Here is a 26087-nt window from a genome sequence, read left to right as displayed (position 1 = left end):
TCGCTGCGCATTGAATGTGTAGACCAAAGTCTCCGTATACCGTCTGTTACTTGTTGCCTTTCGGACTTTGCTCCGTTGGCTCTCATCTTCATCCATACGCCAATCAACTGCCGCATGGTGTAGGCAGATGCCCAACCGACTACAATTATTCGAATATTCGCGCAAGGGGAACGGCATAAGGTTGGATTTACTCCAACCTGACCCACCAAATCAAAGTCTCCAAAGGCTACTATCGTATCTCGGGCTCCTTGGATCCAACAGAAATTAGAGCTGGGTACCTGATGTACGGAGTGGTCCATGTGCCCGCCGGGCTGTAGCTGAGACCACCAGCCCATTTCAATTTATAGCTGGTCTTCCCCAGGTGCTTCTCCCCCTTTCATACACTTGACCATTTAGTTCCAGCAACACAGTTCCCATTTCCATTCTATTGGAAGCCCATTTTCGTCTCAACAGTATGTGAGTCTTGAGGTTTCTCTAACTCATAGGCAGACGCTTGGCTGCCTCTAGCCATCTCTTGACCACCAAGAACCGCACATACGACCATGTCACAAACATGTCAATGTATTCTACATCAAATGAGAGGCCCAGCGCATACCCACAGCTCTTTTAACGGTGTAAAAATTAGTTCCCATTGTTTCGATAATTCACCCATAAGGCTCTGTGGCGTTGCTGCTGGGGTCGTGGTAAGGAAAGCTGTCAGTTTTTAGTGGCCCGCTAGTTCGTGAGAGTTGATAGAGTTGGAGGTTGAGTTTCTTCTAAAGAACAGCCATCGCGGCGATCTAACTTCTTGAGACTCGGTAAAGGACATATGCAGCTTAGGAAGAGAGGGATAAAGACGAGGACTGCCAGTGGAAAGTGCTGAGCAGGAGTTTCATTCACCCAGCTTAGTCTGTCCAAAGTCATCGTGAACTTTAAAGGATTCCGGCCGAGTCCCAATTAGGAAACACGTACTACAGCTCATCTGATTGGCTGTCGGGATCGCCTCTCAGAGCAATAGAAACCTTTGATTGGCTTGTTGCATCAAAGGATTATGATCCATGCTTCCCTTAGATCCTCGGGATCCTCCGCATCAACTTCATGAAAGAAGCTCGTTATCTCACCTAGGTAGTCAGGGGAAACGTCATCTTTAAGATATTCTCAAAAATCCATACCGTCTTGAGACCTCCGGCTTTCATAACTCCTGCTTGGTTCTGCTGATGTTGATGTCCATGTCCTATCTTACCTTTCGACATTGTTGCCACCGCGTTGAGCTGCAGTACTTACCGATATCATGGGTACCAAAACCAGGTCACTCGAGCCTACGTTCGTGGTTCGCAGCTTCCAGGGCGCGCGTTCTCAACTTCAATTAGAATCGCGCCCGATGTCGAGAGCTTCGTCTCAAAGTACCGATAAGGGCGAAACAAAGGCGTAAGTACCTAGCACGTGAGAGACTGGTCTGTTAGATGAGAGGTGTCCAGGGTCCGTTGGAGCCGACATCGTTGGTACGAGCGTCTGAAGAAGATCGACCAAGGAAGAGCACGTGGCTTCATAGCAGGGAAACGGGAGCATCTCCCGTTCATTTATGGACCAACAACTGATCACTTCGGGTCTTAGAACTCCATCAAACGGCCAGCTTCACGTCTTCTCGCTTTCGAACCGACCCAAGCAGAGCCGTGCGAGCGCGCCCAAGACCCGGAATGGGTGTAAAGAATGCAGGTACGTTTATGTCGACTCTCTTATGCTCGTCTTTGATTCGCCCCCGTCCTCGTTCCTCGTAACCGTTCCCACCCTTGATGAGGAGAATACGGGTCTCACGTGGTGTCGCACATGTAGGAGACGCCACATCAAGTGTGACTTGGCCAGACCACACTGCATGAAATGCGTCAAATCAAACCGTATCTGCGAGGGCTACCTCGACTCGGGACTGCGTCTCACGACACAGAGACATAGTCAAGTCCATATCACTTCTCGTCCAGCCGGCGGCGGCAGCTGTGGCGATGGCGGGCATATCACCCTTACCACACAGCGCCGGACCCCCGACCACCGCGTCCTCATCACCCCGGGCTACGAGACGGCCCTCTTCCAGAACCAGCGGCAGTGGGACTCGTTCCAGTCCTTCATCGTGAACCTTGAGCAGGGCGCCACCGTGCTCAAGAACCACGTGGCGGAGATGACGCCGCAGTACGCCAACCACGAGATCGCCATCCGGGAAATCTGCTCCGGCATCGGGGCCCTCGGGAAAGCCTTCCACCCAGTCGTCGGCGACAAGCTCGTCAGCGCAGAGTACCGCGCCGCGCTGGAACACTACGGCCACGCCGTCAAAGCCGTCTTCAGCGTGAAGGCGACGACGTATACGCTGCCGTATATGGTGCTGACGTCGATGCTGTTCACCACGTTTGAGATGATGGCGGGGAACCCGGAAGCTGCGTCGAAGCATCATAACCATGCCGTGGCTATGATGGATCAGTTTATCAGTCTTCGGTTGGAGGAGGATGGCGTGCCGTTTGAAGAGGTTCGGCTTTCTGAGCTCGAGTCTGCGCTGTTCGATACCTTGCAGAGACTCGATACGCATCCGTGGGCACAGGGGTTCGGGCCAGAAGGGATCCGCGTCACGGCGCAGGCGCGCAACTTCCCGCACGGGTGCAGACACAGATACAGGATGGAAGACATGCCGTCGAGCCTCACCAACATCACCGAAGCATCGCGATGGTGGCATCTAACGCAGCACGCCATGATGCACTCTCTCCACGGTCTCAAATCCAAATCCCCCAACAAGCCCTCCGACGACCCCTCCAACGACGCCGCCATCTGGAAGGAGTCGGCTAACCTCCTCCAAACCTGGCACGCCAGCTTCTTCCCCCTCTTGCAAACCTCGCGCCAGCAACGAGACCGCAACCCGCACCGCTGGTTCCAAGCCATGACCCTCGAGTCCCTCTACGTCGAGAACCTGGCTGCCATCTACAAGCGTCACAGGCTCGACGCCAACGTCCTCCCCGCCGTGACGCCGCTGTACCGCGACATGATCGGCCACGCGCTGCAGTTGACGCGGAAGGAGAAGCTCAACGGACTGGAGACGCTGGTGCTCGAGAACGACCTCATCCGGCCGATGGCGTTTATAGTGTACAAGTCGCGGGCGGACCCGGAGATTATGGACGGGGTGACGGGCGTGTTGCAGGAGCTTGTGGGGGGCGTTGGTATGGCGGAGTCGTTGTTGTATGTTTTTGGGTGCAGAGAGAAGAAGATTCCTGTGATTGCGCTCGAGAGGGCTTGGGGGTGGTATTTTACGTCGTCGGGGGTTTCGTCTGGGGCGAATTGTCTCGAGTACCTGACTTGAGCGAGGAAGTATGTCGTCCCGGGTGTTAAGAAGACAGTTGGAACTGTACTTCTTCACTTGATACTGTTACCTTTTGACGATGGCAGAGGCCTTCAAGTAAGAGAAAGTAGAGGAAACAAATCATTGCTAAACTAAGAACTGGATATCATCTCGTCGCGCATAACACATAATTCTTCCAGCCCATCATATCTTCCAGCCCAGCCTCACTCAGCCCATCACAAACGTCTTCATTTCTCATCAAAAATCCCAGCCCTTCCCCCTTTTCGAACCAACAACATGAAATTTGCCCAACATGACGGTTCAGAGATCGTCAGACAATCCCGAGGTTACCATCTTTCCTACTTTCAGGGAAGGTTGTTCAACTTAATGCTGTTCTGCGAAGTCGAGTCCTTGCCAGCGTTGTAGTGTTCAGAGCGCTTCGCGTTCTCCTCCATACGGGCAAGTCTCGAGTTACGCTTCTTCTGCTGGCTCTTGCGATAGAAGAAGAGCGCGGCACCAATCAGCAGACCAACACCAGCGACGGCACCAATAACGATACCGGCAATCGCACCACCAGAAAGCTTCTTGCTTCCGCTGCTACCAGAGCTAGAGCCAGAGTTGGAGGCAGCGTTGGTAGACGAGGCGGAAGGCGAAGCCGTGGCGGCGATGTCGTCCTCACCGGGCTCGGTGGCGTTGAAGCAGGGGATGCGAGTGTTGAAGTTGGCGGCCTCGACGTAGGTGATGTCGGCGCAGGCGTAGAAGGTCTGGTTGTGGGGAGCGTCCCAGTCGGCGCGGTAGATGATTTGGAGGGTTGCGTTGGAGCCTGCTGCGACGGAGGAGGGCGGGTTAGGGACGTCGACGCAGGTGTGGCCTGGGTTCAGGTCCGAGACGGACTGTTCCTCGATGATGGTGGTGAAGTCGCTGTTGGAGGTTGGTTCTTGAGGGGTTTGTTAGTCATGTTGTGATGGGCAATAGGGGGTTGACAAGGTTTCGTGAGAGTCAAGGGGAGGTCAAGTAGACTGAAGTGCTTGTTTGTCGAGTTCATACACTCAAACAAAATAAAATGGCGAGAGTTTCGTAAACATACCATTCTTGTAAGAGATGGAGATCTTGCTGTTGTAGTAGTCATCCTGGGCAACAAGAGCGACCTTTCCACCAACTATTCATCGATACTCGTCAGTCAAAGGCTCACGCATCTTTTTGTCTTCATCAAGAACTTCCGTTCCGAGACTTTTGACTCACCCAAGGGGAAATTGGTTCTGTTGGCAGCACCAGACTTTGAACCACATGGAGCCTGGTTGTCCATGTCTCCGCTCCAGACTCTGTCAGCTGGCCACATGAAGGCAGCGGGACCCATCTCATCATCCTGCTTGGTGTGCTGGGCACAGGCAACCGAGGCGAGGCCCAGGGCCAGGAACGTCTTGAGGGAGGCGTGCATTGTTGCTGCCGTGATGTGGGCTTGAATCAAAAAGAAGCTTTTTCGATAACAAGACAAGAGACGGGTATGCGGCAAAACACGCGATGCCTTGGACCAACAGAGTGCGTTACGAAAGAGATGCGTACGACGACTGTGGAGGGGGTGGTGGGAAGAATTAAGAATTAAGGGGGCGGCTTAACTAGCATAAGATCCTTGGGAACGAACCGGATGGCAACAACGGTCAAGTTATACTACTGCAGGTCAACCTGAGATTTTCTTCTCTTCGCCTTTGCAAGCCGACTGGTTGCATATTGCATGTAACCTGGATGATGGATCTATCTCACATGGTCCTCTTTTCCCCTCTTTGGGTTAACCTTACACCAACCACCTCCGCTCACACATGTCAACGGAAAGAAGATGGGTTCACAGAAGTCACGAAGGGCGGGATATCCGCCCAGAGAGGGAGGATCCCGCCCAGAAGATAGTGAGGGGAAAAAAAGAAGTCAGGCACGAGTTCAGTTCAGGCTTTCGCCAATAGTGCCCAGACAACCCGCGCCCAGGACATGGCAAGACTTGGCTGGATCCCGTTGGATGGGGTGGTGGGAGGAGGCCACGGCCGCATGGATGAAGGGTGGTGGCGACCACGGAATTCTTTTGCATGGAAAAAGGTCTTGGGAAGTACCACTCAAGTCTTTCATAGATTCCGTAGATTGATAACATAAACAGCGGAACTTTTGGGGAGGAGTATGAGCAATAAGGTCTGGTATCTAGATGGATTGATGGCCAAGAATGTGGACGGACAGGGAAGACCGCCGGGCGGCAAAAATCTGGGAACATGAATACGAAGCAGACAGAAATCAAACCCCCGCCCCGCCTCTATCGATTTTCTCTCTCTCGCTCGGCCGCCGAAGGGGCCGGATACGTTCTTTGTCACTTTGTGAGGGGATCAAGTGCCCAGGCAATTACTGTAGATACCATCGCGACAAGTTCCCTTGGCGAACAACCAGGTTGCAGAGTAGCGTAGGAATGGTTGCAACTCTAGGGTGGTGAGATAGAGGGGAACGAGGGATAAACATGCTTGAAGTTCATTTATCGTGTATGCCACATGTACCTCTCAACATGGACACAGTAAGTAAGGACACACACAATCAAAGTTTCGAAAACTCTTTTTTCCCCTTCACCAAGAACCGTAAGTAGTTTATCAGATCACTTTGTCCAATCAAATGAAGCCATCCGGCCCGCTTGTGCCTCTTGGCAACATGGAGCAATATATCCAAACAGGGAATGGTTCACCGGACGTGGATGTCTGCCATTGTCTGGGTGGCACATAGTTGACAATGGTTGGCAAAGATTGTTGGCTGATGGCTGGATGGGCTGTCGTTTAACTGATGTGATTGATAAGATTAGATGCATCCTCAAGATCCGCAGCGCTAGGTACTTTTTACCTTGCCTCACCTTGAACCCACAACTTACTCTCCGTCTCCTCCAGTCTCCTCCTCCTCTTCTGCCCACCCCTGGTCTGGTCTGGGTCTGGGTCCTCCTCCGTTCTCCGCTTCAAAAGGCCGCCCGTCGGTTGTTAACCCTAATTAGCCCGGACGCAGCATGGATGGACATGGATGAATCCTCGCAGAACGTCGACTCTGTCCGACCTCGCCCGCAGAAAGAGAACGAGAGGCCCCAACAAGGATCGCGATTCATCCTACCACTCACGCAGCTCGCGCAAGGAATAAACGCCTCCTCACGCCACGGACAGTCATATCCCACAGGGCCGCCCAGCCATTTCTCCCAACTCCACACCTCCCCGATCCCCCAATCACGTACACTGCTCAAGGTGACTGGTCCCTGACTCCCAAGACCACAATAGACGAGCCCGTCGACGATATCGGTGAGGCACAGGCGCGCCGCCGCACATACGGACGTCGGAAAGGCACTAGAAGACTACTAAGTAAAACGGTTGCCACGGATCAGACAGCCCGTTTTGGGAAGGCCGATTCGTGACGTTCGCTCCTCTCTCGGCCAAACCGCATGTTTTCAGCCCTTGGCATCAGCCATCAGGTCACCCATTGCTGGTATTTCCGACTTCCGGGAGGGACTCGCTCTCGGACTAACGAGAAGACATTGCTGATGAGCGAGCAAGTTATCATCGCCATCAGTCAGTCTTTCTTCTCTGGAGTTACCCGCTCTACCAAACGGTGAGAGTAATAGAGCAGCCGGGCAATGGCCGACGCCATCCGCTTCAGTCCATTCTCTCCTCCATCTCTCCCCGCCAAGATCCTCTTCTCTGCTCTTCGCTCATACTTCGGGGCTCTAGATTCCTTCTGACTCCCATGTCCCATATCCCCAGTCTCCGAGCCTCCACCCCTCCTTCTCGATAACCTCTTTGTCAAAGGGGCCAAGACCCAAGGGTCGCATCCGTACCATGTATGTACACTTAGAGTTGCGTTGGTTCGGCGGGGTACTCTCCTCCTAGCCTCCTCTCTCACCCAGTCATTGCCTCCTCCTCTCGACCTCCACTTGAGCTGCAGTTGCCCATGCCATGCCAACGACCACGCATGACAAGGATCTTTTGCCTTGTCTTTTACCTTTGGTACGAGCTTTTTTTCTATTCGGCATCCCGCAAATTACACTATGAGCGCGTTGGGTTTACTTCGGCGATCCGGGGCAAATCCGAGCTTCCAAGATCGGATACTTGCTCTTCGCCCACTGGGCTCTGTTAGCTATCCCATCATCCATGGAGTCTATACGAATAGTCCCGCGCTCTTTCAAGTCCCGCGCGCGCTACCCTGCTCCGCGGACCGTTGACTTTGGACTACCTTATGTCATTGCCTTGCCTTGCCTTGCTTTGACATGCCTTGCCATATCCTGTTCAGATCCCGTCGTATTAACCCCCCTTACACGCCCGTGGGCCATCGCTCTACCCTGGCATAGGTCTTCCAGCTGATGGATACTCTCATCGGCCAAGCTGGACCACGGAAGAGGCCGACATGAGCATCCATTCCCTGGGGTTTCCACATTCACAGGCCGGGAAAGCCTAGACTGAATCTGATGCCTGCATGCTCGCCGGCTCTCCTGTACCTGATCCTGTACCTGATTTCCCGTGCCTGACTTTCCCCTATTACTTCGTACCTCATGTGGACAAACAACAAAGCCATCATAATCTATAATAACCTCTTTCGCCAACCTTCTTTCATCTCGTTCCCACCCCCCTCTTCCCTCCTCACGCTCGCTTCCCCAAATCCACAACTTGACTGCCATTAAGACAATTCTCCTCCCCATCCAGTCTTCCTCCCACAAAGCATCTTCGAGTCCAACAACTTACCAAACTCACCCCTAATACCAACCTTCAAGATGCGTTCATTCGTTACCTGCACCGTCCTGGCCACCGTCGCCTCCATGGCCGTCGCCCAGGTCCACCCTCGCTTCGAGTACCCCGACTCCGTTCCCGCCGTTGAGAAGCGCCAGGAGCCCGGCACTCCGCGCTACCAGTGCCACGAGGACTGCGGTAAGTCTATACTTATTTCCTTCTCCCTTCTAAGTAAAGTACGTGACCCAGGATACTGACAACCACCAGGTCTCCTCATCACGCTCGGCCGCCAGGACGGCTTCTGCACCAACTCGGAGTGGAACGAGCGCTACGGCCGCTGCATGAGCTGCGCAAACACCTACGCCATCTGGATGTACTACTCCTCCGGCGTCACCTCCGCTGCCGCAAAGTGCGGCCTCTCCCCGACCCCCAGCCCCTCCGGAGGCGCCGTCGAGACCACCGCCGCAGCTACCAGCGCCGCCCCCGCCCCGGCTACCACCACTGCCGCTCCCGCTCCCGCCACCACCACCGCTGCCGCGCCTCCGGCTGCGTCTTCCAGCTCTGCTGTCGCTGAGTCCTCGGCCCCTGCTGCCTCTACCTCGGCCGCCGGCGCCCCCGCCACCACCCTCTCCACCGCCGCCTCTGCCTCTGGCTCCGCTTCTGCTTCCGCTTCCGGCGCCGCGACTACCTCTGGCGCCGCTGCCGGTACCTCCGCGGCTACCGTCACCCGCGTCACTTCCATCGGAACCTCTGTCGTTATTGTATGTGTCGCCTGGGCCTGGTCTATGATGTAAATGTTTTGGTGTTCTTTGTTTGTTAACGTGGTTTCTTTTTCTTCATTGTAGCCTTCCGGAACCGCCACCCCCAGCACCCCCGTCTTCGCCGGTGCCGGCAAGAACGCCGCTGCCATGGGTCTCGCCGCCGTCGGCCTGGCCCTCGCTGCCTTCTAAGGGAACTTAGTATCCTTTGGGAACGATTTGATGGAAAGAAAGCTTTTTTGAGAGGAAAATGTACATAGGCGAAGGATGCCAACCAAAAACTTTAATATTCACCGGAGATATGGTCATGTTTATGGATGTATGATAGCGAAGATCTTGTTATTATACGATTGGAGATAGTATACTACAACCTAATGAGTCTCCATTACATAGTGTGCTGATGTGGTGTGTTGAGTGATAATCGTTTGGCTGTTATTTGAGTGAGACTTCCTCGTAGACCAAATGTCAACATAAAGCGATTCATGCTCAAGACAGGTAAACATGGCCTAGACGGGGCCAGTATACGCTGAATCCAGCTTGAGTCAAAGGCACACGATGAGACATGTCTCTTTGTATAATCAGATTGATAAATGTAAACTCAAAATCATTTCTCCATATATGGCGGTGTGCATATATGTTTGTTCATGTATGACAGGTATTCATATGCATGTGTGTATAATTTTGTTCGCTCAGATGACGTTTACTCATCTCGGTTTCCCGCATTGGAACCAGAATCCTCAACGTTCGACTGCTTATCAGATTCCAAAACACCGTACCTAGTCTCACATTAGCACACATTCCAACCAAGGGAGAGTTCTCGTCATAGAAGCAAAAGACATACCAAGAAATGACAGCCAGACCCATAAACGCAGCCACGCAGCTGAAAAACATGGCAACGTAGCCTTTGGGCGTGAACCCCTCAGGCAAAGGTCCCACAGGCCTGTTCTCGCCCGTGAGATCCAGCACGTCCTTGGTGTTACCAGCCGCATTACCCTTAGTCGGCACTCCACCGGCGTGGCACACCTCAAGATGGTCCTTAGGTACCTCCAGCCCCTGGAGGATATCAGGTGCCTCGATAATGGTCGCAATGAGCCCTTGGTCCATGTGCCACTCAATATGGCAGTGGAAGAGCCACACGCCCGGGTTGTTCGCCTTGAAGCGGATGACAAAGTTACCGTTGCCCTCGACGATGAGGGTATCGCGGCGAACCGGGTAGCGGGGGAAGCTAACATCGCTATCGTTGGAGAACGCGCCGGCGTCTTCCTCGGAGCGGTGGACGACCTGGAACTGGTGGCCGTGGAGGTGGAAGGGGTGCTTGCCGTCGTCTTCGTTGTTGAGGACGATTTCGATGATTTCGTTGTGCTTGAGGACGTGTGCGATGGAGTTTGTGCCGTAGACGCGGGGGTTCGCTGCGTTGTCGGCGCCGACGGTGAGGGCGCTGTAGAGGGAGGGGACCTTGGGGAGGACGTAGGTTTTGTCGTTGAAGAAGGCGCTGAGGGGGTGTTAGTTGTACTGTTGTTTAGTATAGAATTGTTGTAAACCTACTAGTTTGCGCCGTCGGCGAGGTTGTCCATCTTGACGGAGAGCTCGAAGGAGTAATCGACCTTTTCGTAAATCTCCTGCTTGTCATAGGGAACCAGCTCAAAGTCGTCAAAGGGGTCGAACTCGTCGACGGTGGCAGGCTCGGGCAGGGGCTTCTTGTCGTCGTAAACGAGCCAGCCGGTGACGTTCGAGTCCTGGCCGTCGGGGATGACGTCAAAAAGCTCCTCGTCCATGGAGCCCACAATGGCAAAGTTCTCCGAGGCGTCCTTCTTGGTGGTCAGGAGCACGCTATAGCGCTGGGCGGGGGCGATGTAGAGCATCTCGGCCTCGGCCTCGTCGGTCCAGACGCCGTCGACCTCGACGACGCGCAGGGTGTGGCCCTCGAACCAGATGTACTGGGAGGCGAAAGCGCCAATGTTGACCATGCGGATCAGGTAGGTCTTACCCGGCTGGACCTTGACCTGGAGGTTCTGGGTGTCGTTGAGGAGGGCGGCGTTGGGGACGGGCTCGGCGCCGGTAGGGTTCTCGACGCTGATGAGCTCCTTGATGAGGGTGCGGGTGGACTGGTGGTACCAGTCGGAGAGAGTCAGGACGAGCTCCTCGTCATACTTGCCCTCGTAGGGACCCTTGGGGTCATGGATCAAGAGAGGACCGCGGAGACCTTCGGGGTAGGTTCCGTCGTTGTGCGCGTGGTACCAGTAGATGCCGACTTGATCAAACTGTAGATGGCATGGGTATAGGCTTGTGTAAAGAGTCTATAAGGAGAGCTTACCTTGAAATCATAGGTAAATGAGGAACCAGGGGGGATGGCGCACTGGGTGACACCGACGGCGCCGTCCATGTGGTTGGTGCCATTCTGGAACAGGCCGTGGAAGTGAAGACTGGTGCTCGCGTTGCCGAGGTGGTTGTGGACGGTGAGAACGAGCCTATCGCCCTTTGTTGCCTCGATGAGAGGCAGAGGCCACTGGCCGTTTACGCCAATGGTTGGCTTATCAAAGGCGCCGTCGGGGTTGGAGAGAACCCATCCAATGTTCCAGTCGAGCTCGATGGTCTTTGCCAGGGCGGTTGATATGAGAAGCGTGAGGGCGGCGACTCGGGCCAAGATGGCCGATGTTGAGGATGAGAAGGCCATGGTGGCCGGGGTTGCTTCCGGTGTGGTAGTCCGACCTTATTCAGTGTACTTATTTGATAGTGGTGGTGGTTGTGGTGCCCTTTTGGCGCGGCTCAAAATGCCCTCACAAGTCTCAACTCAACACTAGACTCTAGAGACTAAACACGAGTTGAGTCTATGTTGCTTCACTTTGGTTGATATGCAGTCTCGCACGGGCGTCCAGATGCGCGAGAGGTGGTCGTGATTCATAGACTCGTTGGAAAAATCCCACAAAAAAAGCTTCTACGAACCGGGCCGAGCGCGGAGGAACATTGGACGTCCGAGACTTTTTGACAGCGGGCGGCGGCGATCGAGGGAGGGGTGGGCAGCTGTACTCCGCAGTATAACTTTACGGAATACACCAGACGCGAGGGCTCGGAGAAAAGAGCAAGTGGAAGCGAGGAGGGGAAACTCGCTGGTGAGGAGGGGAGTGAAAGATGAGTTATTACTTGACTGCGTGGTTGGGGGATTGAGTGTGAGGACTGAAGTGAGAGTGAGAGTGAGAATGAAAGTGAGACACACGTGGAAAGGGTCGTGTCGCCTGATTGAAAATTGCACAAACGAATGGATTGAAATCTTGGCGATCTGATAAGGAAAAGCCGCCGTTGCCTGCCCGGTCTTTCCCTGAAGAGTACCCGCTATTTGGTGGGGGGACTGCCTGAAGTGTGTCGCCGGTGGGCGGATTGAAGGGGAGGTACTCCGTTCTGGGGGGGTTTATCTGATCCTGAGGATCGAACACGACCACTACAGCAGTGTTACAGCGTTGTGCCCCCTGGGTGAAGCCTGTCAGAGATGAACCCGCACCGACGCCAGCGCACCCGTTCCCATGGCCAGGTGGCTCAGTCAGCAGGCAAAACCCCCCGAGGACCCCTGCCCCACTCACATCACCGCACTCTTTGTGCCAAAAGAACCTGAAGGATCCAACCTGGAAAACCTAAGACTCGGCTTTACGACGCCAGCCGAGATCGCTGGCGCGATAGACGACGGTGAAAATCGGCGGGGGCCAAAGTGGCAGAGAAAAAACTCGGAATCCGCACTCTCACGCGACACCATCACCTCGGCGCCCCGAAGCCACCACTTCCTCTCTCTCTCCGTCTCGTTGATCCTCGACTAAGCCCCGCCCGCGTGCCCGTCCCGTGTGCGTGTCATTGCTGGGTATTGTCAGTGTCATCCGCGACTGTTTCTTTCTCGGCAGAGCCGCTTAATCCTGCCTCAAATTCATTCTCGGTCACGTCCCTTCCCACCTCATCGTCGCCCGATATTCAGCACCACCACCATCACCAAATATTGCGGCTCTCAATCCTGCAATGCCCTTGAGACGTGAAGCAACGCTATAACATTATCGCCGTCTTCCATCTCACTGAAGAACGTTCATCCTGCTCTACACACTTAAACGCTACAGCCGCATCTTAAGCGCAGCCGCGCCTCATTTTCACTGGGACATTATCTCTCATCTCATTCCACACCAAGTCGCCACTCATCTCAACCTCGCTCACACACTCAACGAGCACATCACAACCACAAACTCACAATGGAGGACCTATTCTCACTCCCCAGTACGTAACCCCTTATCTTCATTATTGTCACCATCATAAACTTACAAAACACAGTCTTCTTCATCACCTTCCGCGAGTCCCTCGAAACCGCCATCATCGTCTCCGTCCTCCTCGCCTTCATCAAGCGCACCCTCGCCACCAAAGATGACCCCGTCCTCCACCAAAAGATGGTCAAACAGGTCTGGCTCGGCACCGCCGCCGGCCTCGTCACCTGCGTCGTCATCGCCATGGCCATCATCAGCGGCATCCACTCCCTCGGCGCGGAGCAGTTCGCCGCCGCAGAGAGCATCTGGGAGGGCATCTTCTCCCTCGGCGCCTCCCTTATCATCACCGCCATGGGCGCCGTCCTCCTGCGCGTCACCAAGCTGCAGGACAAGTGGCGCGTGAAGCTGAGCAAGGCCCTGAACGCGAGCGAGTCCCATTCGGGGCCCTTCCGCGACCGCTTGAAGTACCTCGGCGAGAAGTACGCCCTGTTCTTGTTGCCATTCATTACCGTCTTGCGTGAGGGTTTCGAGGGCGTGCTCTTCATTGCCGGCGTGGGTGTGAGCGAGACTGCTGCATCCATTGCCATTTCGTCTATTCTCGGTCTTGCGCTTGGTGCCTTTGTTGGCTACTTCATCTACAAGTGAGTTTAATCGCGGTGATTCTTGACCTTGTGCCGCATCCGTACTGACTTTGTGGAAAAAAGGGGCTCCAAGACGGCACCGATCCAAATCTTCCTCATCGTTTCCACCTGCTTCCTGTACCTCATCGCCGCCGGTCTCTTCTCCAAGGGCGTCTGGCACTTTGAGCAGAATGAGGTAAGCAACCTCCCGTCCCTAATCACAGTTGCTAGGTGATACTAACGCAGAAATCCAAAGTGGAACAAAATCGTCGGAGGTGACGCAGCAGAACTCGGCTCCGGCCCCGGCTCCTACGACGTCCGCAGAAGCGTCTGGCACGTCAACGTAAGCCCCCCCTGAATTCGCCAATCGTTACTATCAACATACCAAATTCTGACACAAAACGCAGTGCTGCAACCCCGACCTCAACGGAGGCGGCTTCTGGGGCATCTTCAACGCCGTCCTCGGCTGGCAGAACTCGGCCACCGTCGGCTCCGTCGTCTCCTACAACCTCTACTGGGTCGCCGTCGCCGCGGGCTTCTTCGCCATGATTTGCAACGAGAAGGGGTACTGGCCGTTCGCCGGCAGCAAGGCCAAGAAGCTCGCCGACGAGCACGAGGGCGACGACCAGGAGCCGCTTCTGAGCAGGCCCGCTCGGTAAGTTTTCCGACTCGATTCGGCCCCTCGGCGGACGAAAGCTGCGAGACTTCTGAGTTTCGCAATTCCCAATGATGCACCGAAAGAGGAGATGTGACTCCCAAAGGCGACTTAGTATTTTGGATTATGTACAAAGTGGTGAAGCTCCGAAAGCGCCTTGATCTAAGAAAAACTGGAGATGATAGTTATTTATCGTTGCTATATATTGTATATACGACTACTTATGTATCCAAACCTGCAAGTGTTGATGACTTGGCCCTGACCTGACATTTCTCTGTAGACTACTTTCATTTGGATTAGATGCGTCTGCCGGCCCAGCAAACAGACCCAAGCTGGCCTGATACGTCGTGCTTTCCAACGAACAACTCCTTCCCCGGCACTATATTCATAGACGGCAGGTGATTGTGAAGAGTAATGTAATGATAGCGCTGTGATTGCCCCCATCTTCTTTCTTCTTTTGTCCTTCTGTCCTCGGCTCAATGACAATCAGGTGCCAGATTCAGGACGCAATGTCGTATAATAGCTCGTAATTCTCATGTGTTCGTTCCTGTATCATTACTGTATCACCATGTCTTGTAGGTCTCTCGACCATACCTTCTCTTTCACCATAGCACCCTTTTCCCTCATCTAGAGTAATAGAACTTTTGGTTCGCAGGCGTATCATAGATAGTCCTCCTCAAAGGACTCTCAAACAAACCCCGGATCGCATTGATGTCATACCCGGCATCGATAGCGAGCTGAAGCATAATACGCGCCTGTTCGCCGCCGAGGTAACTCGAGTAGATCCTAATTGCAACTTATGTCAGCGAATATCCGAGAGCAAGGTTTCTCAGAACTTGGAGGAGGCGCAACCGCATGATTGGCTTCAGTATGGTGAGGCTTAGGGGACTTCACGTACAGCGGCCCGGGAAAGGGACTCGGAACGCCGGTGCCGGTGACGGGTCGCGCGACGGCGATGGTGGGTATCCCCCGCTGCTCCAGCAGGTCCGCGGCCGCGGCTCGGGCGCTGGGACTCACGGCTGCCGCGCCGGGTCCGAGAATCACCAAACCCCTGATAGCGTGGACATCAGCTTCTAGTCGGTTTCAGCGATGTCTGCTCAGGGATGGACTTACTTTGCGCCGTTGGCGACAGCAGCATGCATCAACGAAGCATCAAATCCCTCTACAAAACTCTGCTGTCAACTTTCTTTTCTTCCTCCATGTACCAAACCCTCTCCTCGTGCGGGGGAAGTTATCGGGCAGACTCAAGATTGAAAGACAACTCACGATGACCGTAAACAATAATCACAGAAGGCAGCTCCGTCACACCCGTGACATCAAAATAAGGCCGTCCTGTCGGGTACGCCGGGTCGAAGAAGTAATACGGCTGCCCCGCGAGAAAGGCTCCGAGAATTCCCTTGCTCGAGGGCCTTGAACGTGTCTGGTGTGTTTGCGTTGACTTTGGTGGAGTAGTAGATTGAGGTGATTCTATTTCAGGTGTCTTTGTCAGTCGAAACTGATTTCCCTTCAGCCTTATTCCTTGCTGAAATGCCTCTTCCGGCTGATCAGGGGCTGTGTGCTCAGTGTAATGGACACGTTTTTAGAGAATTTACCTGTCGTTGAAGGCGATTAGGCCCCCTCGATCACGCGAAGAAGGCGAGGCAGCAGCCGCAACAGCCTGGTAGAAATTCGCGTGTCCGTCAGGAGAGACATACGTATCAGGTCTCATGGATCCCGTGGCGACGAACGGCTTGGAGCAATTAAAGGTCAAATCCACGCCGAAAGCCTAGTATCCTCTTCATCAGCCAATATCCCCCACAACCCACAGACATGGATCACAAACCGTCTCTTCCAACGTATTCGTTCCATGAAACATAATAGCACCAGCTACATCACTCCCCTCGGCACAAATCTGTGCGTTAGCAAGCTGGCTGATATTCAAATACAGCGACGAATTCAACCCCGCGCTGCCGCCGGGGGCATCGAGTTCCACGACGGCGAGCTGAGCGACCTTGAGGGCCTCGGAGACGTTTCCGATGAGGTCGTAGGGCGTTGGGGAGGCGCCGGCGCCGTAGGCTATGTTATCTAAGCGGCTATAGTTTGAGGCGGAGAGGATTGTGCCGCCTGCGCTGTAGATGCTGTGTTGGGTTGGTTAACTGGGTGCTAATAAGAGTGCTTGTGGGAGTGCTTATGAGGGTTGGGGAAAGACTTACATCACTTTTGGGAGGGATGAATCTGTTGATATCCAGTCCAGATCCCATGCGTTTGTCGATGAAGACCTGGTGATTGGGGAGGCGGACGTTACCGTGGCCAAGGCCAGCGCCGTGGCGAGGAAGTTGGGTAGCATTGCTGTCACGGGCAATTGCTGTTACGAGGACTAGGCTAGGTCACTACAACTACTTTGCAAGTTGGGAAGATGTTGGAGAAGGTAATTCCTCCACTATATTTGATGGATTCATGGCTGCTTTATACGCCGCTAGCCAAGCCGACGTATCACTCTCGTATGTACCAAGACTGCGCGGTTCTGATGGAATATCATCTATGCAGCGTGCCATCTTTCAATTGGTTGGTAGTCTGGATCTTTTGGAGCCCTGAGAATCGCCAATGATGAGTCCCTACACGACGAAATTGGGTGTGATCTATCAGTAAACCCAAAATCTTATCTCGGCTCATGTCGCCGACGGCATGACCGGGACTTTGTGGGGGGTGATACTCCAAATCAGCCGTGGGAGGACTTGGCAGATAGGCTGACACTGAGAACCAGATCTGTTTTTCTCTTCTCTCTTCTCGATTGTATACATGTAGTCGAGAATATATATAGAACCTTGAATAACGCTATCAGTACCCATGTCGGGCACATCAGCCGGCTGCAGATATGCTTATCCCGGAGGAGCATCGGGCGCCGTCCGGGTGGCGTCACGTTGCGGGGTAGCGCGGGGTCCTGGGAGCGGGGGCAGCAGACGCCTGAATCGCGCGGGAAAGCTCCGAAAGCCTGGGTTCACGGCGTGGGTTGCATATCATGCTTCTCTGTTTTTATGTGGGATAGATGCGCCTTTAGGTTTCTCTCCCTCGCTCTCAGGGAAAGAGGTTTCGCTTTCTCGTCGATGCAGCAGCGGTGAGGACGTAGAGAGACAACCCATGTTCAACCCGCAGTTGGGTCAGGATGTGAGCATGGCGCGAACAACCCTCCCATCGTGCTAACATCTCGAAGTTCACTTGGAATATACGACAATCATTCGAGCAAAACAAACATGCTATTCGCTAGGATCAAGCACAATCTACTACACAAAATAACGCTTCAAAACGTGAATCATACTTTCGTACCCGCCCCTTCGAAACCTTCAAGCAGCACCGCTCTTCTTCTTCTCAGCCTCACTCGCAGCTCCGAAACCCAGTGCCTTATTCAGGAGAGTATCTACCGTGGATGATAACTCTCCCTTTGGCTTGCCCTTGCTGCGAGTACCACCGGCGCTCTCGCCGCTGCTTCGATTCGTTCCTCCCGAGCTATTCGTGTCTTTGGTCTCCTCAGAGAGGTTTCTGTTTAGTCTGACCGCTATTTGTCAGCATGGAAAGTTCCGAAAATCTCCGTCTCTTTGCTTTGCACTATTGAAGGGTTGGTTTACTGTGTCTCATTGTGTTGCTCCATCTTCGCTACTACGGGCGCTGGCGCTGGAACTTGCTTGATAGTGGGTGGTGATTGTTTGACAGAAGTAGCACGAGCGTGTCTACCGGCCCACGGATCGGTTTGTATGAAATTTGCGAGGGAGTCAGGCATCTTAATGCTCACTGCCTTCATGAAAAGCGTATCCATTGTGACGTATATTGAGATGTTTGACAGCTTCTTGATATTCGCGGCGTGTGGCGGATTAAATGGGCACGGGTCCCGTAACTACGTAACACCAATACAAGAAATCATGCCCGGGCCATCATTCCCTTTTAAACTCCCCATGAGAATTGCAATCAATTGTACGTCATTCAGGGTCCGATGTACGCTGATCCAACAATGGCACCACCATCGGGCTGAGAACAGGGATGTATAGAGTATCGGGCTGTCTGGGGATTCTGACCGTACCAGGGATATCGCAGTTGCGCTTCGTCACGCGCCATATCATCAACGCGAGCTGTCAACTATATCCTTTTCTCGCAGATAATCTGCCCCATGAGTCCATAAGACCAAGCCATCTTTGGAAGTTCACATGGCTCATCGTGGCCGTCGTCCTGCAATACGAAGCTCGGCTCTTCATCAAGACGCCGGGTCGTCATTATCACCCTTTCCACCTTTATACTCGTAAATGAGGCAGCCGACTTTCTTCCTTCCACCAACACCGCCGTTGCCTTTACCTACATGTCAGAAAATAAGAGCGTCAGTAACATTTTATAATCCGTGATCATAAGCAAGATAGACTTGCAAACACGCCTTGGCAAAAAACCCAAATCGCAGATTGCCACGACAATCGGGGGTGCCCAAAATGAAGAAAACTCACACTCATAATGCGTAGACCCCATGATCTCATAACACCCCGGCGTCCACACGGGGCCCCCTTCCTCCCCCAACGGGCGCTGCACGCTCTGTTTCCCGACGGTCACCCTGCAGCCCGCCTCCCACCAAACTCTAAAGTCGTGGTTGACTCCGTGCCAGTCCCGGTACCGCCAGCTCGCATTGCGGGCCAGGCGGCCGTTGCCGTCGTGGTAAGCGGGGTTCGTCGGGTCGTCACTCGCGTCGAGGACCTGCGTCGTGTCGTAGCGCTCCTGGCAGAACTTGTAGACGCCCTCGAAGAAGAATTTGGGCTTAATGTCGGCGTGGCCGCGGAATTCGGCTTCGTCATGGCATTCAACTGGGTGCATTTCGGGTTCGCGGACGGGGGTGAAATAGGATCGTCGGGCGTTGTTGGGGGTGGAGGTGTGGTTGGTGACGGGGACTGGGTTAGCTAGGAGGCTCGTGATCAAGGTATGTGTAAGAAGAAGGTAAAGATTGATAGGACGCATGGTTCATTCGGAGCTCAAAAGAGTGATGCAGGACGTTGATACATGAGAATTATGATTTACAGTTGGGAGAACTGAAGAGCTCTTCATGTTGGTCCACGTTGCTGGACGTTGTACTTTGTGGTATATATGAGCATAAAGGCAGACTGTCTTGGGAAATTGATGAAAGGAGTTCATTCTTGAATCGAAGGGAGCGTCTGGCTCACCGAAGGAGCTCGTGATGCGAAATCATAGTATCAGCTACAATCAATGGGCACTTGGCGAAGTACAAGAGCCGTTTGCGACATCCTACACAAGTCCCAGTCTGGCAACGATACAGAGCCCTTGAAAGACTCAGCGACTTGAGCCAAGGCTGTCTGCTGAAGCCCGGATTAGACCTCATTGTTCTCGCTTTCTTGACGGGCTCGCCCTTTCGTGACACCAGGCGTCGCCCACACCACCCTCTTACATAAGGTGCAACTCTCACTGAAGCGAATTGATGAGCGAGAAGCTCTGTATTTGAAAGTCAAAGGCCAACACGGACTCGAATGCGGCTTCTCCTACGGTCTTGGCGCAGCTGCTCAATTGTGTTTATCCCTTTGCATCATGAAGATGTCCATGGAGTTTGTGGCGCATCCGACTTGGTGCGTAAACGCCTTCACTTAATGCGATATCCTTCGCCAAAATCATCAACCAGTGAGTCGCATCATGATGTACGCTGCTTGCGACTCAGTAATCATGAAATCAACAGACTGCACAGTATGAGCGGTAACTCACTAGCCAAGGTGGCATGTGCTGAAATTTCATCTTCAATGTATCACCTCTCAGGCGGGGGTCGTCTCATCTTTGCTGATGATGCACCCCTACACGTCATCTTGTGAGCTTTCTTCTCATCTCAAAATTACAGCGACCCATTATGGGAGCTATGACTTTCTAGTGAAAACGTCGCTGGACATGTGGACAAAGTGTCTTATGATGACCAGATCGCCTTAGGTAATTGGAACAGAGAAATGTAAGCTGCTATTAATTACCTCGGCCGTCGACGACATGAAGTCGAAGTAAGATGCATCTCCGCGGAGTAGGCGACCGTGTTAGTCAGCTTGCGGCTATGTGAGCAAAAATACTTGCGAGCGTCCAGTTCATTACAGTCGTTTACGATTTTTCTGCCCTGGAAAGAAGTCAATTACTTGCATCATGCAATGATAAACATCGGAAACTTGAACCGACTCTAATCGGATCCGTGAGAATAGATGTAGTATAGGATTAAGGCTCGTACGAAGTTGCGAAACTGTTGTCCAACTAACAGCCAAAGGACAACCAATTCTACTAGTTCGGAAGAGATCGCGGGGAACGGGAGGATCCCCGGTACTTCCGCCGCATTTCCGACAGAGTTGGCTTAATATCCTGGCAACTCATCGGCATCCTGGTTGGCTCGCCGTGCGGTTCCGGTCCAAAGGGCGCCAAAGGGCGTGTGAAATTTGCTACTTGGTTGAATAAGTCAATCACCGAGCGGTGCCAATTGTAGTTCTCAATGACTAATTGTCAAGTTTCAACTTCTTACTGCCGCCTCTAAGTAATAAGTTCGCGGGGCGCTGCTATTCATTTACCCTTACCACACACACCGCCTAACCTCGGCAAAGACTGAGTGACGAACTAGGGACTTTTGCCCATGAGTCAAAGGAGAAAAGGGATTTTAGTTCTAAGCGCGAAAGCGCGAGGAAACTGGTTCAAACAGAGTCTTTAAGCTGCGCGCTCCCCGCCATGACTAGCATACGGGAATGAAAAACCGCTTATTCCCAGGACACAACACACACGATCAATGTCCATCCAGGTCTATGACGCCACCCTCTCGACATCAGAACGCATGTCGCCCAACAACAGATTGTGATGATGGATAGCAGCATAGAAAAGGAGACGAGGTCCGACTCGTCGCGGAACGAAGGTGGTCTGGTAGGAGAAGAGACGCACCGGACAGGGAGCCGCGTCGGGCGCGTGCTGAGCCGCATCGCGTCAGCGCCCACTGCGGATCCCGGGCCGCCGCCTGACGGGGGATACAATGCTTGGATGGCCGGTAAGAATGAGATGCTGCCTTTGCTGAAGGAGTGGAGCTGACGGGCGGTTATCATAGTACTGAGCGCGCATTTCATCTTTATGGATACATGGTGAGTGAGACAACAGCGCAACAGGACCTTGAAGATGAAGTGGTTGACATGGCGGGCAATGTAGGGGCTTCGTCAACTCTTTCGGCGTCTTTCAGACATATTACGTCCAGCAGCTGAAGAGACCACCGTCAGACATTTCATGGATCGGATCCTTCCAAGTCTTCCTGCTCTTCTTCATCGGCGCATTCTCCGGCCGTTTCACTGATGCAGGGTACTTTCGCCATCTCTACTTCTCCGGCTGCTTCCTCATCCTGCTCGGCATCTTTGCAACGTCGTGGTGCACGCAGTACTGGCAGATTTTCCTCTCGCACGGCGTCTGCGTAGGCCTGGGCTTCGGTCTGGTGTTTTGCCCATCCCTAGCGACGCTATCGACTTACTTTGACAAGAGAAGGGCCATCGCCATCGGCATGGCGGCTGTAGGAAGCGCGTCAGGCGGCTTGGTGTTCCCGAGTACGGTTCGACAGTTGCTGCCGCAGGTTGGGTTTCCATGGGCTATGCGCACGCTTGGCTTCATACAGCTTGCGACACTGACAGTTGGGTTCATCTTTCTGAAGCCGCGCATACCGCCGCGCAAAGCGAGCAAGATGGTGGACTTGGCGTCGTTCAAGGAACTGGAGTATACTTTCTATACTGCCGGGGGGTTCTTTGTAAGTTCATCTTTCGCCTGTTGAAACTGAACGTCACCGCTGACTTGAATGTGTCCAGTCCTTCATGGGGGTGTACTTTGCCTTTTATTACCTGGCCTCTTTCAGTCGAGACGAGCTCGACTTCTCGTACACGGACTCGCTGAATCTCCTACTGGTTCTGAACGGCATCGGCTTCATCGGGCGTCTAGGCCCGAATTTCCTCGCCGACAAGATCGGCACAATCACAGTCTTCACACCCATGGCTCTGATCTCTGGACTATTAACCTACTGCTGGATCGCTGTCAAGTCCCCATCGGGACTCTATGTCTGGACCATTTTCTTCGGCATCGCGGGTAACGCCATCCAGGCCCTCTTCCCGGCTGGCGTCAGCGCCTTGACGACGGACCCTAGCAAGCAAGGGACGCGCATCGGGATGGTCTTCACTATTGTTGCGTTTGCGGTGCTCACCGGCAATCCAATCGCCGGTGCCATCATCTCTGCTACCGGCGGCCGATACCTCGGCGCCCAGGCTTTTGCTGGCAGCTGCTTGATGTTGGGAACATTCTTCTTAACCTTGGCGCGAATAGTCAAGACGAAGAAGATTGGCAAAGGCTGGTTTGTCAAGGTTTGAGCCTCCTCATTGGTAACGGTGGAAGGAAGAAGGAGGAACCTGTACAATATTATATAAAGCTGAGTGTATATATTCAGTCGTCGAATTACGTACTCGTATGCTGGCAAAGATTCTCACACAATTCAAATCGTATCAGTTACGACGGCTGTTTCTTCGCTAGAACGCAACAGACCGAACCCGAGAGAGGGCGCGGCTGACTGATCCCAATTTCCTGAGCTAGCTTTCACTTTATAAGCCAATCTAAATAACAATCTCTAACAGAGTTGCATTGCAAGCTGACATTACCTTGCGATTCAGCGACACGTGATAGAATGCTTAGTCGACTTGGCAGGGGCTCAAAAGAAGTGACCCTTTCCGTTTAGGAAACCAGTTAATTGGGCAGCGCTTGGCTCGTCACTTTGACAGGCGTAGATAATACTACATAGTCGTCTTGAGTTGGAGTAGGCGCCGTGGTGCCGGTAGCCGCGTTCCCGGCAAGAACAAGGTTCAAGGCCCCGATAGCATTCTTGATAAACATCACGCCACTGTCAATTTGAGACTGAACGAATATTTTAGGAAGGTTACATATAGTGACCAAGCAATAATTAGCCGCTTGGGTCGTGCGGGTGTCAGCTAAACTGCACGTGGCTCACAGGATCGCACGCAAGGTTCGAGATGCTTAGAGAACGATTAGTAGGCTAGATGTGAAGTGTATCGTCACCACGAAGTTGTAAAGAGCATGATCGTCATCATGGTGCATTTTGGTAAGCTTTGTTCTTCACTTGGAAAGATGCCCTGCGCAGCTAGACCACACACTTTCGGAGGAATTTCAGCATGTTTATTGCTTCATCTGAATCATTTCAACAACTGCCGAGGCCGGATCCGCCCAAGCTTGATGGATTTGTTGAAATCTGACTCGCCAGAGCTCCACCCCGCCATGGTGGACGGACACCGATACCAACAACAACCATGAACGAGAACAGCGCATTTCTTGATTCAAATAAAACGGGAGCCGGACAGATTCTAGTACCTACTATGTAAGTGGTGCCCGTGGTGATCAAGATCCACGTGCCCGGAGCCGATTATCTGTTTGTGGAGAGAGCATCGTCCACCATGGTCACGTAGCCCAGTTTTGTCATTGCTGACACGACGCCACAGAGGAAGGGATGTTGTCGACTCTTTAGTCTTCTCGCACCCAGTGCGTGGGCCGAAATGTGGCAATGCTAAATTTAACTTTAATGTTGATAGCCGATATAGATTAAAAGTCCCATCTCTATTCCAACCCCGATTGGCCACGCCAACATCTTGGCTCTAGAGCTGCCCCGTTTGGAACAACGGCGCTCTGGAAGCCTGTAAAGGCGGGTGTCATGCAACGCGGGTGCGTGGTTCGGACCAACTTTTTTGATGGATATTCGTTCCTGTTTGAGAAGTAAGAACCTAGCGAATGGTTCACCCGATCCCATTGCATCCCATCTACTTGGAACTGCAGAAGCTTGGTAAGGGTGTATTCTATGGATCTTGTTGCCGGCCTCGACCAACATGCTACACACGATAGCCTCCCTCAAAGATGGATAAACGGCCCTAACCGAGAACAACAATCCTTGAGAATATCGGCTCCGATGAGCAATCTAGAAAAGGGATACCTACTCTCTCCGAGTCTCCACGGCAGCCTGCCGCCTTTAAATATTCTCCTTCTGCCCTACATGTTCAATAAACATATAATCTATGATGGCCGGCTTCAAGTTCCGCGGAAGGACCTAGTTTCTCAGAAAAGCTTAAGGATTGTGGTATCGAACGCTGTTCATCCGGTTACAGTTGCTATTACAGTAACATCCAGTAACAGACGTCATGGCCGTCCTTAAGCACTGCGTCTGGCTCCTCTTTGCCGCCGGCAACGCTGCCCTTACCTCTGCCAAGACCACAACCCACAACTTTACGCAGACGGCGATCGACAACGGCGATGCCCTTACCCAGCTCTCAGCGCAGGCTCTCGAGGCCTCAAAGGCGCTGAACCAGCGGATGGGTATCAACTCGACCTGCACGCCCGACAAGCTGCGCGTACGGAAAGAATGGTGAGTTGTGTACGATGACCCCATTCTTCGATCACAGCGTGCTGATATTGGGTCTTCAGGAGAACAATTCCTGCCGAAGAGCGCAAGGCGTACGTCGCTGCGGTCAAGTGCCTTCAGTCATCCCCTAATCTGTTGAACGCCACGGAGCTTCCGTCTGCAAAGTCATTATACGACGACTTTGTTCTGACCCATCTCAACCAGACTGGAATGATTCACATTACGGTATGTCAAGACGGGTACTACTCGGAAATTCAATGGGGCTGACTGAGTGGGACTATCCAGGCGAACTTCCTCCTTTGGCACAGATATTTCACATGGACATACGAGGAAAACCTCCGCAACGTTTGCGGCTACACCGGTTAGCACTTCTCGATTCATCCACAGGGTTAAAACTCCAATCTAATTGCCCGCGTAACAGGAACCTTCCCCTACTGGGAATGGGGTTTCGACGTTGAAGACCCAGCTAAGTCGCCCGTCTTCGACGGCTCGGAGACCTCCATGGGAAGCAACGGCGCAGCCATCGAGCACGAGGGCATGCACCTCCTCCAGAGCTTCACCAACACCACCATCATCCTCGAGCCCGGCTCGGGCGGCGGCTGCGTCGAGACCGGACCCTTCTCCGATATGGTCGTCCACGTCGGGCCCCGGCTGCTGTGGCAGTACGGCACCACGACGCCGCTGACCGTCGATAAGCCGACCGATGACCACCCTCGCTGCCTGAAGCGTGACCTCAACAAGCACATTGCTGCCCGATACTCTTCGCTGCGCAATACCACCGAGTTGATCCTCGGTAACGACAACATTGAGTGGTTCCAGGCGGTTATGCAGGGTGATGACAGGTATACGCCCGGCAGCGAGGTCGGCATTCACGGAGGAGGCCACTACACGATAGGAGGTAAGTTTTTAAAAGACTTTTGCGCAGATCTTGGCTTCGACGGCAACTGACTTTGCGTATAGGCGACCCCGGCGCGGATCCCTTCATTTCTCCCGGCGAGCCCGCCTTCTTCCTGCACCACGCCCAAATCGACCGCGTCTACTGGATTTGGCAGATGCTTGACTTTGCCAACAGACAGGTATGTCGGAACCCCCATCAAAGAAGCTTTGAAGTCTTACTTGCATCCTAATTGAGAAAATACTAACAATTGCTTTTCTGAAGGATATCTTTGGCACCAGGACATTGCAAAACAACCCGCCGAGCGCGAACGCCACTTTGGATGATCTAATTGACATTGCTCCCATTGGCGGATCGGCCAAGCTCAGAGACCTGATGAACACTGTCGGAGGATCTCCGTTCTGCTATGTCTACGAGTAAAAGGCGAGTTCGCTTATGAACAATTACCTCCCAACCAACTTGTATCTCTATATCATCTTCTATTGTACATAATTCAGCTGTAAATA

At 53.2% G+C, this 26087-nt stretch overlaps 12 protein-coding genes across 12 annotated transcripts; 7 read left to right on the top strand and 5 right to left on the bottom strand.

The window, feature by feature from the left end:
- Positions 1-1270: 1270 nt before the first annotated feature.
- Positions 1271-3313, top strand: CABS01_03099 (uncharacterized protein; the record flags this gene model as incomplete). Its single annotated transcript, XM_060536476.1, has 2 exons — positions 1271-1407; positions 1594-3313. The coding sequence occupies 2 exons, from the start codon at positions 1271-1273 to the stop codon at positions 3311-3313; spliced, it is 1857 nt and encodes a 618-aa protein (XP_060392395.1).
- A 344-nt stretch (positions 3314-3657) lies between these two features.
- CABS01_03098 (uncharacterized protein) lies at positions 3658-4730 on the bottom strand (the record flags this gene model as incomplete). The annotated part of the gene is made up of 3 exons (XM_060536475.1): positions 3658-4229; positions 4380-4451; positions 4535-4730. 3 exons carry the CDS (start codon positions 4728-4730, stop codon positions 3658-3660), a joined length of 840 nt encoding a protein of 279 aa, XP_060392394.1.
- A 1680-nt stretch (positions 4731-6410) lies between these two features.
- On the top strand, positions 6411-6707 carry CABS01_03097 (uncharacterized protein; the record flags this gene model as incomplete). Its single annotated transcript, XM_060536474.1, has 1 exon — positions 6411-6707. A coding segment is annotated over one exon (297 nt), but the record flags the coding sequence as incomplete, so codon positions are not given.
- Positions 6708-8057: 1350 nt separating this feature from the next.
- Positions 8058-8963, top strand: CABS01_03096 (uncharacterized protein; the record flags this gene model as incomplete). The annotated part of the gene is made up of 3 exons (XM_060536473.1): positions 8058-8211; positions 8281-8774; positions 8859-8963. The coding sequence occupies 3 exons, from the start codon at positions 8058-8060 to the stop codon at positions 8961-8963; spliced, it is 753 nt and encodes a 250-aa protein (XP_060392392.1).
- A 508-nt stretch (positions 8964-9471) lies between these two features.
- CABS01_03095 (multicopper oxidase) lies at positions 9472-11445 on the bottom strand (the record flags this gene model as incomplete). Its single annotated transcript, XM_060536472.1, has 4 exons — positions 9472-9547; positions 9613-10263; positions 10317-11032; positions 11086-11445. 4 exons carry the CDS (start codon positions 11443-11445, stop codon positions 9472-9474), a joined length of 1803 nt encoding a protein of 600 aa, XP_060392391.1.
- An 844-nt stretch (positions 11446-12289) lies between these two features.
- CABS01_03094 (uncharacterized protein) lies at positions 12290-12577 on the top strand (the record flags this gene model as incomplete). Its single annotated transcript, XM_060536471.1, has 1 exon — positions 12290-12577. The coding sequence occupies one exon, from the start codon at positions 12290-12292 to the stop codon at positions 12575-12577; it is 288 nt and encodes a 95-aa protein (XP_060392390.1).
- A 417-nt stretch (positions 12578-12994) lies between these two features.
- CABS01_03093 (iron permease FTR1 family protein) lies at positions 12995-14282 on the top strand (the record flags this gene model as incomplete). Its single annotated transcript, XM_060536470.1, has 5 exons — positions 12995-13019; positions 13074-13644; positions 13708-13819; positions 13880-13966; positions 14031-14282. The coding sequence occupies 5 exons, from the start codon at positions 12995-12997 to the stop codon at positions 14280-14282; spliced, it is 1047 nt and encodes a 348-aa protein (XP_060392389.1).
- Positions 14283-14901: 619 nt separating this feature from the next.
- Positions 14902-16604, bottom strand: CABS01_03092 (L-asparaginase; the record flags this gene model as incomplete). Its single annotated transcript, XM_060536469.1, has 7 exons — positions 14902-15064; positions 15177-15329; positions 15392-15440; positions 15545-15687; positions 15871-16043; positions 16101-16395; positions 16471-16604. 7 exons carry the CDS (start codon positions 16602-16604, stop codon positions 14902-14904), a joined length of 1110 nt encoding a protein of 369 aa, XP_060392388.1.
- Positions 16605-17598: 994 nt separating this feature from the next.
- CABS01_03091 (uncharacterized protein) lies at positions 17599-18068 on the bottom strand (the record flags this gene model as incomplete). Its single annotated transcript, XM_060536468.1, has 2 exons — positions 17599-17803; positions 17881-18068. 2 exons carry the CDS (start codon positions 18066-18068, stop codon positions 17599-17601), a joined length of 393 nt encoding a protein of 130 aa, XP_060392387.1.
- A 432-nt stretch (positions 18069-18500) lies between these two features.
- Positions 18501-19243, bottom strand: CABS01_03090 (uncharacterized protein; the record flags this gene model as incomplete). The annotated part of the gene is made up of 2 exons (XM_060536467.1): positions 18501-18598; positions 18742-19243. 2 exons carry the CDS (start codon positions 19241-19243, stop codon positions 18501-18503), a joined length of 600 nt encoding a protein of 199 aa, XP_060392386.1.
- Positions 19244-21109: 1866 nt separating this feature from the next.
- Positions 21110-22638, top strand: CABS01_03089 (major facilitator superfamily transporter; the record flags this gene model as incomplete). Its single annotated transcript, XM_060536466.1, has 4 exons — positions 21110-21290; positions 21348-21381; positions 21446-22028; positions 22087-22638. The coding sequence occupies 4 exons, from the start codon at positions 21110-21112 to the stop codon at positions 22636-22638; spliced, it is 1350 nt and encodes a 449-aa protein (XP_060392385.1).
- Positions 22639-24465: 1827 nt separating this feature from the next.
- CABS01_03088 (tyrosinase central domain-containing protein) lies at positions 24466-26001 on the top strand (the record flags this gene model as incomplete). Its single annotated transcript, XM_060536465.1, has 6 exons — positions 24466-24689; positions 24749-24911; positions 24972-25047; positions 25108-25584; positions 25647-25762; positions 25846-26001. The coding sequence occupies 6 exons, from the start codon at positions 24466-24468 to the stop codon at positions 25999-26001; spliced, it is 1212 nt and encodes a 403-aa protein (XP_060392384.1).
- Between the last annotated feature and the right edge of the window lie 86 nt (positions 26002-26087).

Source organism: Colletotrichum abscissum (genome assembly GCF_030869225.1).
Source record: "Colletotrichum abscissum strain IMI 504890 chromosome Unknown Scaffold_6.1, whole genome shotgun sequence".
NCBI classification, from domain to species: Eukaryota; Fungi; Ascomycota; class Sordariomycetes; order Glomerellales; family Glomerellaceae; genus Colletotrichum; species Colletotrichum abscissum.
Note: the sequence above shows the minus strand (reverse complement) of the source record. Positions and strands in the feature narration are given on the sequence as shown.